The 14,505-nt window shown below is 44.6% G+C and overlaps 1 protein-coding gene across 1 annotated transcript in view; it reads left to right on the top strand.

Annotated features, from left to right (window-relative positions):
* Positions 1 to 628: 628 nt before the first annotated feature.
* Positions 629 to 14,505, top strand: part of LOC141121731 (uncharacterized) — a 212,966-nt gene continuing 199,089 nt past the window's right edge. Inside the window, exons 1-3 of the mRNA XM_073611442.1 lie at positions 629 to 720; positions 1,116 to 1,225; positions 1,499 to 1,633. Of these exons, the coding sequence (XP_073467543.1) occupies positions 1,148 to 1,225; positions 1,499 to 1,633 (213 nt within the window). The 5' untranslated portion in view covers positions 629 to 720; positions 1,116 to 1,147. The remainder of the gene's footprint in view (positions 721 to 1,115; positions 1,226 to 1,498; positions 1,634 to 14,505) is intronic.

Raw genomic sequence — 14,505 nt, 5'->3', positions numbered from 1 at the left:
GCGGTCGGAGGAGAAGTCTAGGAGGGAGATGACAGAAAGCGCAGCAGACTCTCAGGAGTGAGCGAGGAGGATCCAGTTCCTTTGCCATCGGAGGTGAGGAGAGTGTGAAGGATGTTGGTGACTCTGGTAGATGAAAAGCTGGGAGTCATATTGCTCTGGTGAGTGGGGAAGCACTACTAAGGGGGCGCCCTCACCATCACGTGAGAAGAGTTCAGTTTACTTAATTTATTGATAAACGCCATAATATCCATGAAGTAGGTGTAAAGTGGAAGCAGTAGATCTGCAGAGAATATTATTTGAGCCCCTAGCACTTTATATATGAATGTATCCACATATTTTAGTGTATTTGTGATGATTTATGTGCACACACAATAGGACAGCGCTGTGACACATAATGCTCTTCTAGTTGATAAAGGGAATACTTACCTTTGTTACAGCAGCAGTCCAGTATAAAGTATTTTTGTAGGTATTTGAGTTGCTACACATAGCGCGGGTTTTTTTCAATTTATATTGCTGGATATACAGTATATACACACACAGCACAAGGCCGTGTTCACACAACGAGATGTTTCTCGAGGGGCTGCAGTTCCTCTGAGCTCCACAGGGTGGTGATCTCACTGCTATCCCCACAGAAGGTCTCTATGGAATATAGACAGGAAGTGATGTCAGTTACCAACAAGACGTAGAGAGGAGATATTGCTGGAAGTGGCAGCAGAGGAGGTAATAAGATCTTATTTTCTATTTACACCCAGTAACCCCCCGTCATGTCCGTCCTCTTCCTCCATAGTCACTGTGATGTCTTTTATCCCCAGCAGATGATGGGGGTCTGTTTTTCCTTCGTATTATCCCCCTTTATTATTATACGAGATTTATATAGCGCCAACAGTTTACGCATCACTTTACAATGTATAAAGGGGACAACACAATTACAGCACAGTTCAATACGAAAGGTACAGGAGGGCCCTGCTTGTAGAGCTTACATTCTAAAGGGAGGGGGTGGTGGTACAAAAGGTAATAGCTGCAAAGAATGATTTGATGGGGGTGGCAGCTCCATCCTAATATTTTACAACCTGTACAGTCCAGATCATTCTCTGTTATCAATTATTGGTTTACAGTGAAACCTGTATAGATCCAATGACCGATAAGGATGGAGGAGGACCGGAGTCACATAACTGAGAGGATACTAAACCTCACCCTGGAGATCGTCTACCTGCTGACTGGAGAGGTGAGGAGGATTCTGGGAGGTCACATGACATCACTCTTATCTCTATTAATAAAACACAGACCTGACCGGAGAGGTGAGGAGGATTCTGGGAGGTCACATGACATCACTCTTATCTCTATTAATAAAACACAGACCTGACCGGAGAGGTGAGGAGGATTCTGGGAGGTCACATGACATCACTCTTATCTCTATTAATAAAACACAGACCTGACCGGAGAGGTGAGGAGGATTCTGGGATTCTAACATGATATTCCTATTGGTTCCTCAATATAGAGATTTCCTCTTGTGAAGTCAGGTGATCATATGACCATCACAGTGCCTCCATGTGACTCCCTAAAACCTGAGAGACACAACATGCAGAAGATTCTAGAAGTCACCAAGAAGATGATGGAGCTTCTGACAGGAGAGGTGAGCGGTGCTGGGAATTCTGGGACATTATCCAGTAACAGACAAGGGATGTGTCTGGATGGTGACTGTATCATTGTGTGTGTCAGGTTCCTATAAGGCAGTGGTTCTCAACTCCTGTCCTCAGGACCCACTAACAGGCCAGGTTTGCAAGATAACTGAAATACATCACCGGTGATATCATTTGCTGCTCAGTGATTGCAGTATTCTAGTCTGCATCTCCCCAAGGTTATACATAAAATCTGGCCTGTTAGTGGGTCCTGAGGACAGGAGTTGAGAACCACTGCGATAAGGTGTCAGGATGTCACTGTCTATTTCTCCATGCAGGATTGGGAGTATTTAGAAGGACACAAGGATCTCTACAAGGACGTCATGATGGACAATCAGCCGCCCCTCACATCACCGGGTAAGAGGAGACTTTATTGTAAAGGAGAGAGCAGTACGGAGGGTCCACCTAGATCCCCCATCATCTGATAAACACATAGAAACAATGTATTCAGTCAGTGTGTGTGTTTCCTACAGATGGATCCAGTAATGGGAACCCACCAGAGAGATGTCCCCGTCCTCTGTATTCCCGGGATTCCACACAGGAAGATCACACCATCCCTCACCATCATCAGGTAGATGAGGAACAATCACTGATAGTATCATTAGGATCTGTACATTATCTGCATTGTTACCTTTGATGATGATGATTTTTTTTTATATATTCAGAATGGAAATCTGAGAGAGTCTAAAGTTGAGGTTAAAGAAGAGATAAAAGAGGAGGATGATGAGAATGAGATGATGGAGGCGTCAGAGTTTGCAAAAATATACAAAGATCTGTACCGGGACACCATGGTGGAGTCATCCAGCTACAGAAACCCACCAGAGAGATGTCTCCATCCTCTGTATTCCCGGGATTCCACACAGGAAGGTCACACCATCCCTCACCATCATCAGGTAGATATGTATAAATCATAATTACTAATGATTGTTACACAGCATGTTTGTTACAATGAATGTTTTCTTATATATTCAGAGTGGAGACTTTGGGGATAATATTGTTTTTAAAGAAGAATTTAAAGAGGAGGATGAGGAGTATGGTGTGATGAAGGAGCTTTTTGAAGGACACAAGGATCTCTATAAGGACATCATGATGGAACCATCTAACAGCAGAAATCCACCAGAGAGATGTCCCCGTCCTCTGTATTTTCGGGATTCCACACAGGAAGATCACACCATCCCTCACCATCATCAGGTAGGTGGAGTTGAGTGTCTGGAACATAAAGTGATTGAACACTGACATGTGGAGACAATGTGTGGATTATATTTTCTTTGTGATCTCATATCATAAATACTTCTATTTTACATATGGTATTTTCTGCCATTCTCTTGGTTTAGGGTGAAGATCCGATAGATATAAAAGTTGAGGGTAAAGCAGAAGAAGAAGAGATGTATGTGAGGGATGATCAGCATTCTATACAGGAGGATGGAATAACGGGGACCTTTATAGAGGAGGACATTCCTAAAGAGATCAGCACAGGTGAGCCTTAATATATTCTTCTCTTCCATTTACTCTGTTACTACACAATGATTGGTCCAGAGGGGGGCAGAAGATGAGGGATATCAGCCAATAATAAATTGATATTAATCACTTATACCCGTCCTGCAAATTCCTTCTTTTCTTTTAGATAAGCCTCTTTCTCTGTGCTGCAGGTACAATGTATTTCATCAGATATATACGAGCTGTGTCTAAAAAGTTTGGTGAATGGTCCGATATCTCAATGGCAACATGGGCCAGGTGCATGTGCAGGCACATGGCTATCCAGAGATACGTAGACAAGTGCAACCTAGTGTGGTATACACTTGACCATCAGGGTAAACCCGCAGCAGGCAGTTGAATGTAGTCAGTGTGAGAGGTAGGGCCAGGAGTACCGAAAAGGGACCCAAGAAGAGGAGGATCCGGGCTGCTTTGTGCAAAACCACTACACAGGGAAGGTAAGTTAGCCAGTTATTCCTCTCACACAGCTAAGGCACGCTTACAATTACAACCCAAAACACATTCTATTATGCATCCTGAGTATGGTCACACCATGTGTGAGACTTTTTCACAGCCTAGATGCATAGAGAGGCCCAATATCCAAGGAGCACATTTGGAATTTCAAGTAGCATAAGTTACACATCTAATTCCCTGACTACCTATCATATTTTTGGAGGATATGGAGCATCAGGACAGTGAAAACACCCACAAATTGACCACATTTTGTAAAGCAAACACCCCAAGGTATTTTCTAAGGGGTTTTTTGACAACACTGTTCTTTGGAAAAAATGTGGAATAAAAAATAAAATAAATTTTTACATACAAAGTTGTCAATTTAATAAGATATTTCTCACACACAGCATGCACATACTTGGAATTACACACCAAACACATTCTGCTACTCCTCCTAAATATGGAATTACCACATGTGTGACATTGTACCTTGTGTATCACATAAATCAACCAATTGTATCAAAACCAATGTACTGTAATGGTCACCTCTGTACGAGTGATCAGGGAATATAGCTTAGTGTAGCGTCACCCTATAGCAGTCCCAGTTCCTATAAGCCAAGCAAGCCTAGCCTACTGCGCTGCCCCCAGCAAGGCCATGTTCACTAGCCAGGAAGTACGGAAGAACAAAAGAGGTCCTGTTATTCCAGGAGTGTCTCACAGGAACATAGTCAGTCCAATGAGCAGATGGTCAGCACAGACAGCAGGCAGAGACATGGTCAGCAAACAGGCAAAGGTTTGGTCCAGGCAACAGGCAATAAACAGGCCAGGATTAGTACAGATGGCAGTCAGAGGCCACACTGCACTGGTGTGGAGGAGATCAGGGATACTGTGACCGGTGTGGCAGTGATCGGGGACACTGTGACAGGTATGTCAGTGATTAGAGACACTGTGGCTGGTGTGGTGGTGATCAGGGACACTTGGACTGGAGTAGCAGTGATCAGGGACACTGGCTGGTGTGGCGGTGATTAGGGACACTGAGTGGGTGGCGTTGATTAGCAAACCTGGTGACAGTTTGTAAAAATAAATACCGTATTTATCGGCATATAACACGCGCCGGCGTATAACACGCACCCCAAGTTTAGGAGGGAATTTTAAGGAAAAAAACTGTTAGGAGGGAAGTTTAAGGGAAAAAAACTTACATTAAAATGCCCATCAATGCAGCCTTATCAGTGTCATTGAAGCCTTCTCAGTGCAGCCATGTCAGTGCAGCCTTGTTAGTGCAGCCTTCCCCAGTGTCCATTGCAGCCTTGTCCCAGTGCAGCCTTGCAGCCATGTCAGTGCAGCCTTGTTAGTGCAGCCTTCCCCAGTGTCCATTGCAGCCTTGCCCCAGTGCAGCCTTGCAATCCCCTCCGATCTCCGCTGATTTTTTGCGATCGCGCCGATATACACATCCGAGTGTACAGATTCAAATATGGCGCCGGAGGACTCGGCGGAGCAGAGCGAGCGCCGCAGAGATCGGAGGGACTGGGCGGAGCTGAGATACACATAGCCGAATGTACTCGGCTCTTTTCGGCTCCACTCACAGTCCCACCCAGTCCCGCCCTGGGCATGACTGTGAGCGGAGCCGAAAAGAGCCGAGTACACTTGGGTATGTGTATCTCGGCTCCGCCCAGTCCCTCCGATCTCTGCGGCGCTCGCTCTGCTCCGCCATATTTGAATCTGTACACTCGGATGTGTATGTCGGCGCGATCGCAAAAAAACGGCGGGGATCGGCGTATAACACGTACCCACGATTTTCCCCTGATTTTAAGGGGAAAAAAGTCCGTGTTATACGCCGATAAAAACGGTAAATAAAAATGTATATTTTTTTTACAACTTTATTTTACATATTGTAACTAGAAGTATTGCAGTGTACTCCATAGTGACACTGTTCTACTCTGGGGGGGGGGGTGGATTTTTTTTTTACACTATGATTGCTGTTATAGTGATCATCACCGTAACAAGCAATCATTTTTTCTGTCATGAATGGCCTTCATTCATGACTCATCACATGGTGCAGGCCCGCTGTGGTTCACTCTGTACCATGTGATCACTGTGGCCAATCACAGAGATCACAATTGTAAATAATGAATAATGGCATTTAATGTCAATAATGAATTTACTAGCGAAGTGATTGCTGTGATTGGTCAATCACAGCACCCCAGTACCGAATGCTGCAATCCGTTGTGTCTGGTGGACACAGCGGTTGCAGATCGCGCTGCTGCAGACGATCGGGAGAATGTACACGTGTGTCCTCCTTGAATAATAGAGGGTGGGAAGCTGTTAAATAACTGGACTGAGGGGGGTCCCTTAACCTGCCTGTGAATTGGCACATCTGAATGAGAGAGCCTTTAAAAACAGACTCCAGACACATCTATTCACCCCAACTTACCTACCCACCTATATTATTATTACAATGTATACATACTATGACTGCAAAACTGATATCTACAAAGATAAATTGCAGTTTAAATTGCTAGCAAATGACAGATTCCAGCAGCTTACTTCTCTTTCCGGGGATTCCCTTTATCTACACCAAATCCTTACAATCCCAAATTAAGGTTCCATATAGATGTTATTGGGTTTCTCCTAAAAATCCATATCAGACTTCTATCTGCCCTGACAAAGAACCTTGTCCTTGATGGGGACAATGTCCTATTCCCCTCCAACCTGGCCCACTGGTTGTGGGAATCTGTAGGCAGAGGCTTATGGAGCCTATATGGAGCCCTCAGATCCCATCCCCTGATGTGATTAACTAAGGAATACATAGTACCCCTAGTCTTCTGTTCCAAATACTGCATTATGCATTGACATACTGTACCTCCTCAGATCCAGTCTGTGACAGTGTAGTCACCTGCTGACTTGACCGTCAGCATATAAAGTGTAAGAAGACAATACGTTTCCCAAGCAATGTTTCTGTGCCGAGTTAACACTAACGTGAAAAAAACTGTGAGGGTCCTGATAGGACTGAGCTTACTAGCACTAAACAAGAGGGGAGGACAGGGGGACATAATAAATTACATCTATAAACAAGTTGTAGTGGCCCTGAAACCACCACTAGATGTCAACGTACATCAAGCATTAACGTAAAAATACAAATAGGCTCCGCAAAGGCACTTAGTCTCCACCATTTACTCCCTACTTTTTGCGAACCACCCCACGAAACACAAAACATGCCACCTTTGGGAGAGAGAACTCTCCTTAGATCTTACAGATGATCAGTGGGGGGCAAATATTTGAAAATACTCTCAAGGGCTCGATAAACGTGTCAGTCCAAGAAAATGGCTACAAGGTCCTCAATCGATGGTACAGAGTCCCAACCCTCATTAATAAATTTGCACCATCAAACTTATGCTGGAGATGTAACTCTGAACCGGGCTCTCTAATTCACATCTGGTGGTCCTGTCCCATTATCCAAAAATTCTGGAATGAAGTCCACAACATAACATCAAAGGTAACCACCCTTGCCTTAGACTTTTCCCCCGTGCAATTCTTGCTGCACCATACTACACTACCCAGATGCTCTTATTTCAAATCCTTAGCGATGCACATGCTGAATGCAGCTAAGCTATGTATCCCGGTCCTATGGGGCAAATCCAATGCCTCCTCAACTAAAGAATGGTTCCTGAGGCTCAATAAAATTGCCGAAAAGGAGGAGCTCATAGCCATCTCCCATGAAAACATCTCCAAACACAACACCCACTGGGCCTGTTGGATCCACTTCAAGACCACTTCTGGGTACACCCAAACTATGAACCCACGCAATACCTAAAATGACCCTCTATCTCATCTTCTCGTTGACCCCATAACACCTCGCTAAACATCAGGACAAAGGAAGGATCGAGGATGGATGGGCCGAAGTTCAGGGTCAGGTAGGAGGCCTTTGCCCCTCCTGTCTCTGCCTATTCCACCCTCCCATTTCACAGCCGTACCCTCCCCCCATTTTTATACCCCTTTCCCCCAAACCACACTCCTTCATACCCCCCTACACCTATTTTACTTATAATCATGTACCCACCAAACCCCCACACTTTCTTACACACAACCAACGGACCTAACCAAGGCTGCAAGGGGCAGCCCTGAGCCCATTTCTAAAACACAAGTAACTTACACTATTTGACACATACCACACCGAAAACATATCCACCATATCACCCTACAGAAACACCAATAATCATTACAGTCTATTTTAAGAAACAAACTCAAATCACAACACAATAAAATCTGTGAATTTTGTCCCCTCAGAGATCCGGCAGATTTCAGAGAAACAAAACTCATTACAAATGATTCAATTATCTAATATACTTATATAGTCACTGTTATGTGCTATTATTCTCCTACAATTGGTATACATGTTTCATCTTGGTGATTGCTACAAACTTCTTGTTTATCCTTAGGCCGTTGGGCCCATATAACTACTGTTTTGCTCCGTACACACGGTCGGATTTTCCGATGGAAAATGTCCGATTGGAGCATGTTGTCGGAAATTCCGACCGTGTGTGGGCTCCATCGGACATTTTCCATCGGATTTTCCGACACACAAAGTTGGAGAGCAGGAGATAAAATTTTCCGACAACAAAATCCGTTGTCGGAAATTCCTATCGTGTGTACACAAATCCGACGGACAAAGTGCCACGCATGCTCAGAATAAATAAAGAGATGAAAGCTATTGGCCATTGCCCCGTTTATAGTCCCGATGTACGTGTTTTACGTCACCGCGTTTAGAACGATCGGATTTTCCGACAACTTTGTGTGACCGCGTGTATGCAAGACAAGTTTGAGCCAACATCCGTCGGAAAAAATCCTAGGATTTTGTTGTCGGAATGTCCGAACAAAGTCCGACCGTGTGTACGGGGCATTATACTTGTTCATTTACTCCTGAATTTTCTTCAATAAAATGCAATGGAAAAAAAATACAAATAGGTGGGACAGAACACCTACTCATTCACACGCTCATCCCTTTTCATGTACTTACTGGAGCTCAGCTGGTAGTATGAGTATGTGTTTCATTCTTAGTTACAGTAGCACTTTCTTAGGTTGGTCCCTGTGCTTTGAATTGACTAATAGCTAAAGGTTATTATAAAACTCTTATCAGCCTAGGCTTATGGTCACTTGTTATACGCTAAAGGGACTACAAGTCTGAAATTTGAACCTCCTGATTATCAGAGGTCACATGACCCAGTGCCTAGGCTTGTGTGAAGAGCATGCACCTCCCATTCCCCATTGGTTTCTGCTCTTCTGACAAGGCTGTGTAAATGTAGAAGTAATGTGGGGAAGGACCGAAGGTCCTTTTACTGGAAAGGGGAAGAGTACAAGCTGGTTGTGACATCCACAGAGAACATCTGTCCACTCAAATCTACCTGATCCAAATGAAATCTTGATGTCAGTGAATGAAGCCTCTCATATCTATTGATCATGTTTTTTTTTATTTTTCCAGGACACACCATCAAGAAACCCTCAAAGGATTGTCTCACTTTATCTCCAGGTTGTAAAATGGAAGATGAGGACATCACAAGAGCTTGTGCAGGAGAAAAGACGATGAACTCAACTCTAGATGGTGGACTTCACAGTGTAGATAGACCATGGAATCCCTCTGACTCTGATCAACCTCATACTATGAGGGATGGTGCCAGAATTCAGGGGGAGGATGAAGTTTCCTGTCATGAAAATGGGGAAGGTTTTAGCTTTGAATTAAGTCTTAATATGCATCAGAGATCTCACAGGGACGAGAAGCAATATTCCTGTCCTGAGTGCGGGAAAAGTTTTTCATATAAGTCCAGTCTTACTAAACATCAGAGATCTCACCTGGGTGAGAAGCCACTTTCCTGTTCTCATTGTGGGAAATGTTTTGTAACAAAATCAGATCTTGTCAAGCATCAAAGGTCTCACAAGGGAGAGAAACTATATTGCTGTTCTGAGTGCGGAAAATGTTTTTCAAAGACGTCCCATCTTTACACGCATCAGAAATCTCACACAGGGGAGAAGCCATATTTCTGTTCTGAGTGCGGGAAATGTTTTTCACGGAAGTCAAATCTGTGCAGACATCAGAAATCTCACACAGGGGAGAAGCTGTATTCCTGTCCTGACTGTGAGAAATGTTATTCACGGAAGTCCCATCTTTACACACATCAGATGTCTCACACAGGGGAGAGGCCGTATTCCTGTCCTGAGTGCGGGAAATGCTTTTCACGGACCTCACATCTGTACAGACATCAGCGATTACACACAGGGGAGAAGCCGTATTCTTGTTCTGAGTGCGGGAAATGTTTTTCACAGAAGTCCCATCTCTCTATACATCAGAGATCTCACATGGGGGGAGAAGCTGTATTCCTGTCGTGACTAAGGGCATTGTTTTTCAGACAAGTCCAATCTTTATACACATCAGGGATTGCACAGGGGGGAGAAGCCATATTCCTGTCCTCAGTGTTTAAAATGTTTTTGACAGAAGTCTTATCTGTTCCTCACTGAAGTCCTGTCTTCCTGTACATCAGGGATCTCACACAACCCTCGAGATGTATTAGTGCCTTGAGTGTGGGAAATGTCTTCTATATGAATGTTGCTGGACATCACAGCTCTCATGTGGGGAAGAAGCACACCCTGATATACACCTCAGATATACTCCATGGCTGAGCTTCATCATGTAAGAAACTGTTCATAAGGAGATCAAAGATCACCAAAGACATGGATGAAGTGTTTTACCGCGTTGGCCATTGATGGCAGTAGAAGAATAAAAAGTACATTTTGTGATGTGAGCTTTTGTAACTATTTGAGGTCTATTTTTAAAAAGTTTTTGGACAAATGTTACAAGTATTCACCTGGCCATCATGAATTTATACATTCAGTGCTTGGGACAAGTCTCCATAAGTGTTATATACACAAAAATCCCCCAGCAGCTTAAAGCAACTTATACCCCCCCCAAACAAGTAAAATAAAACAAATAAATATATTCCCAGTGCCATGATCCTTTAATAATAGATTACCTAATAATAATCGCCTTCAGCTGTCTAAATCGCCTTTAGCTCTCTTCCAACCACTCAACAAAAGCTTTGTGACATATACTTAGCCACATGCCGACCGCCTCGCGATGATATACACCGGCAGAATGGCACGGGCAGGCAGAATAACGTACCTGTACGTTACTCCCCTCCTGCGGGTGGGGGGTGCCCGATTCAGTCGGCATCCTTGCAGGAGCTTCCTCTGCTTCTGAAACTGTAAACAGAAGCAGAGGAAGTGATGTCATCTCTCCTCCTGTCAGTCTTTTCGCCCAGAGCCCGAGGAGAGGAGACATCACTGTGAGTTTGCACCAACAGCACACTAACACTAGTACACATAGGCACACAAATCACCCCCCCCCCATCGCACCCCTGTCACAGTGACACCAATAGCAGTTTTCCTTTTTTTACTGATCACTGCATTGGTGTCATTTTGTGACTGTTATAAGTGTTAGGGCAATTAGTGGTAGGCCCCTTTAGCTCTAGGGTACCCCCCCAACCCCCTAATAAAGGTTTAACCCCTTGATTGCCCCACAGTTAACCCTTTCACCCCCTGTCGCCAGTGTCACTAATCAATCATTTTTCTGATCACCATATTGCTGTCACAGGTGACTCTAGTTAGCCTGTTAGTTATTTAGGTTCACCGTCAGCTTTTTATAGCTTCAGGTACCCCCATATACTACCTAATAAAGGTTTAAACCCCCTGATTGCCCCCTAGTTAACCCTTTCACCAGTGATCACCGTATAAGTGTTACGGGTGACGCTGGTTAGTTAGTTTGTTTTTTATACCCGTCGTTTATTACCCAATAAAGGTTTAACTCCCTGATCACCTGGCGGGTGATATCAGTTAGGTTTTAGGGTCAGTTTGGGTCAGTACTGGCACTAATCTGACGCTGCCCCAGGCAGCGTCAGATTAGTGCCAGTACTGCTACCACCCACGCACGCAGCATACACCTCCCTTAGTGGTATAGTATCTGAACAGATCAAGATCTGATCTGATCAGATCTATACTAGTGTCCCCAGCAGTTTAGGGTTCCCAAAAATGCAGTTTTAGCGGGATCAGCCCAGATACCTGCTAGCACCTGCGTTTTGCCCCTCCGCCCAGCCCACCCAAGTGCAGTATGGATCGATCACTGTCACTTACAAAACACTAAACACAACTGCAGCGTTCGCAGAGTCAGGCCTGATCCCTGCGATTGCTAACAGTTTTTTTGGTAGCATTTGATACAGTTGCTGACAGCCTAGGAGCATTTTTACCCGTGAGTCTCAATACTGTACCAGTAAATTTAAAGTCCAAAATGGCAAATCGAAAGGTACAGTAGTGAAGAGGCCTACACGTTTCTGAGCATGACAGATAGTGAAGAGGAAGTCACTCATCTGTCAGATTCAGGCTCAGAATACGATCCTGTAGACCACAGCGGCTCCATGACAGATAGCTCTGACAATGGAGTTGTGGTCCTACTAGTGCCGCTCATCCTGGTGAACTGGCAAGCACCAGCGGCCTAGTACACCCTGGTCGTACATCCAGAACTGCAATATCACGTGGTGATGTGGCGAGTCCCATAAGTGCAGTTCAAGCTGGTGAGGTGGCAAGCACAAGTAGTGTCCCGCTGCCACCAAGAAGACAAAGACAGGCCCATCGTGCTCATAGTGTCCTTCTTGCAGAATCTGCCAATCCTAATTGGGAGCCCACCAATTCTGCAGCACCTGTATTTCCCCCATTCACTGACCAACCTGGAATTCAGGTGGAAACAGTTGATTTCATGTCACTTGATTTTTATTCACTGTTTTTCACGGAAGATCTCTATAGATCTATTGTGGACCAAACTAATTTGTATGCTGGTCAATTCATCACCACTAATCCCCAGTCCTCCCTTGCCAGAGATTGGAAACCAATTAAGGTTTATGAATTTAAGACCTTTCTGGGCATATCCCTCGACATGGGCATAGTTAAAATGAGTATGTTATGGTCATAATGGGTCATTTTTTTTTTTATATAATCTTTATTGTATATTTTCCAAATATAACAAATAATAACAAATAATAACACAGAGGGTATAAAAAGAAAAAAGGGGAGGGGGGGATCCAATAAATCACAATGCAGTACCATAAAGGTATACAAATACCATACATATGAAAAGGATGTGTTTTAAAGATTGAATAGAAACAAATAGTGCAAGCTTATACTAAAACCTCCACGAAAGTGTGTCACGTGAGATACTTATGACTTCCTCATCCTGCGTCCACCCTTGTAATAGAGGTGGAATCTATGGTTGAGACCACTTTCATAACTAGTCAGGTTAACAGTAACTGTGTTAAGAAAACAATATCCTGTTAGTGTTTAAGGATTTGACCCAGGCAGGAAATAGGGGGGGGGGGGTGGAGATGGGGGAAAAAAAAAAAAAAAAAAAAAAAAAAAAAAAAAAAAAAGGGGGGGGAAAATTGGTGGGGAAGGTTGATGGGTATGTCTAAAAATCACTGATACATCTGCCTAAAGGCTAGCACAGCTGTGTGCAGTAAAAGTGCAATATCATTATCATTATGTGGATCCTGGTGGTGAATTAAGTACGCCGTGGCCCTCACCCTCTGAAGCCGTTTAAAAAACAGCTCCAACAATGTCCGACCTACAGGAAGCGGCCCCGGGGGAAACCTGAAGGGGGGACGCCCTGTCCTTAGACTTATAATGTATCCATGTTGCCCAGATTGCATAAAATTTGTCAAACTTATCTTTACATTTTGCCATCCACTCCTCCGCCGCCATAACCGAGTCAATCAGGCCCATCCACTCAGTACGTCCCGGAATATGGGTTGATTTCCAGTGGACGGGGATCAAACGCCGTGCAGCATTTAAGAGATGTGGGAGTATCGACTTCCGGTATTGACTTAGTGGGGTGGATGGCACATGCAGTAGGAACTCCAATGGGGAGTCCGGTAAATCCACGTCTAGGATAACCTTTATCTGGGCTCTGACATCTAGCCAGAAGGGTCGGAGCCTCGGGCACTCCCACCAAATATGTAGGAAAGTGCCCCTGAGCCCGCAGCCCCTCCAACATGCCTCCGAAGCTGTCGGATAGATTTTCGCCAATTTCGTTGGTACCTTATACCATCTGGTTAATAGTTTGAAACAATTTTCCTGCGTTTTGGTGTCTATTGAGCTTTTATGAGTTAGCCGATAAAGGTTATTCAATTGGACCTCAGTAAATGTGTGTCCCAGGTCCCTTTCCCATTCCCTAATGTATGTTGGTTTGTTCTGAGATTCCGCAGACTGCAGCATCCCATAAAGCAAGGAAATGGAGTGAGAAATGGGATCCTCGGATTTACATAGTTTTTCAAAGAGGGTTAGTGATGAGGGGGGTCGCACCGGAAAAGGTAGACTCTTAATAAAATGCTGTAATTGTCTATATCGCCATCCATCCATAGGAAAGCTACCAAACTGGGATCGGAGCCAATCTAAGGACACCAAACCCTGTTCGTGAATAAATCGTCCACAGCGAACCTCCCCATCATTGGTCCAATTGCGAAGGTATGAAAGGTGTTCCCCCGGAGTGAACCAGGGAAAGCCTCCTAACGGTGCGAGCGGGGATGTTGGCTGTGACAGCTGCTTCTTTGAGTTGATGGCATCCCACAGTCTCAGCACATGTATAGTGATCGGGGAAACAAAGCTCGAGAGACCTCTGTTCTCTCGTGGGAGCCAAGGGGCATGGGACAGGTTGCGCCCCGCCAGAAACTTCTCGAGAGGAACCCAGGCCTTGGTGAAGGTGTGGTGGTGCCAGTCGAGAACTCTCTGCAGGGCCACTGCCTCGTAATATTTGCGGACAGAAGGCACTCCCAAACCACCCATATTTTTAGGGCGTTGCAGCGTGCGGAGT

Source organism: Aquarana catesbeiana, unplaced genomic scaffold, assembly GCF_042186555.1.
Source record: "Aquarana catesbeiana isolate 2022-GZ unplaced genomic scaffold, ASM4218655v1 unanchor228, whole genome shotgun sequence".
NCBI lineage: Eukaryota > Metazoa > Chordata > Amphibia > Anura > Ranidae > Aquarana > Aquarana catesbeiana.
The sequence above is the reverse complement of the archived record's forward strand: the minus strand, read 5'-3'. Positions and strand labels throughout refer to the sequence as shown.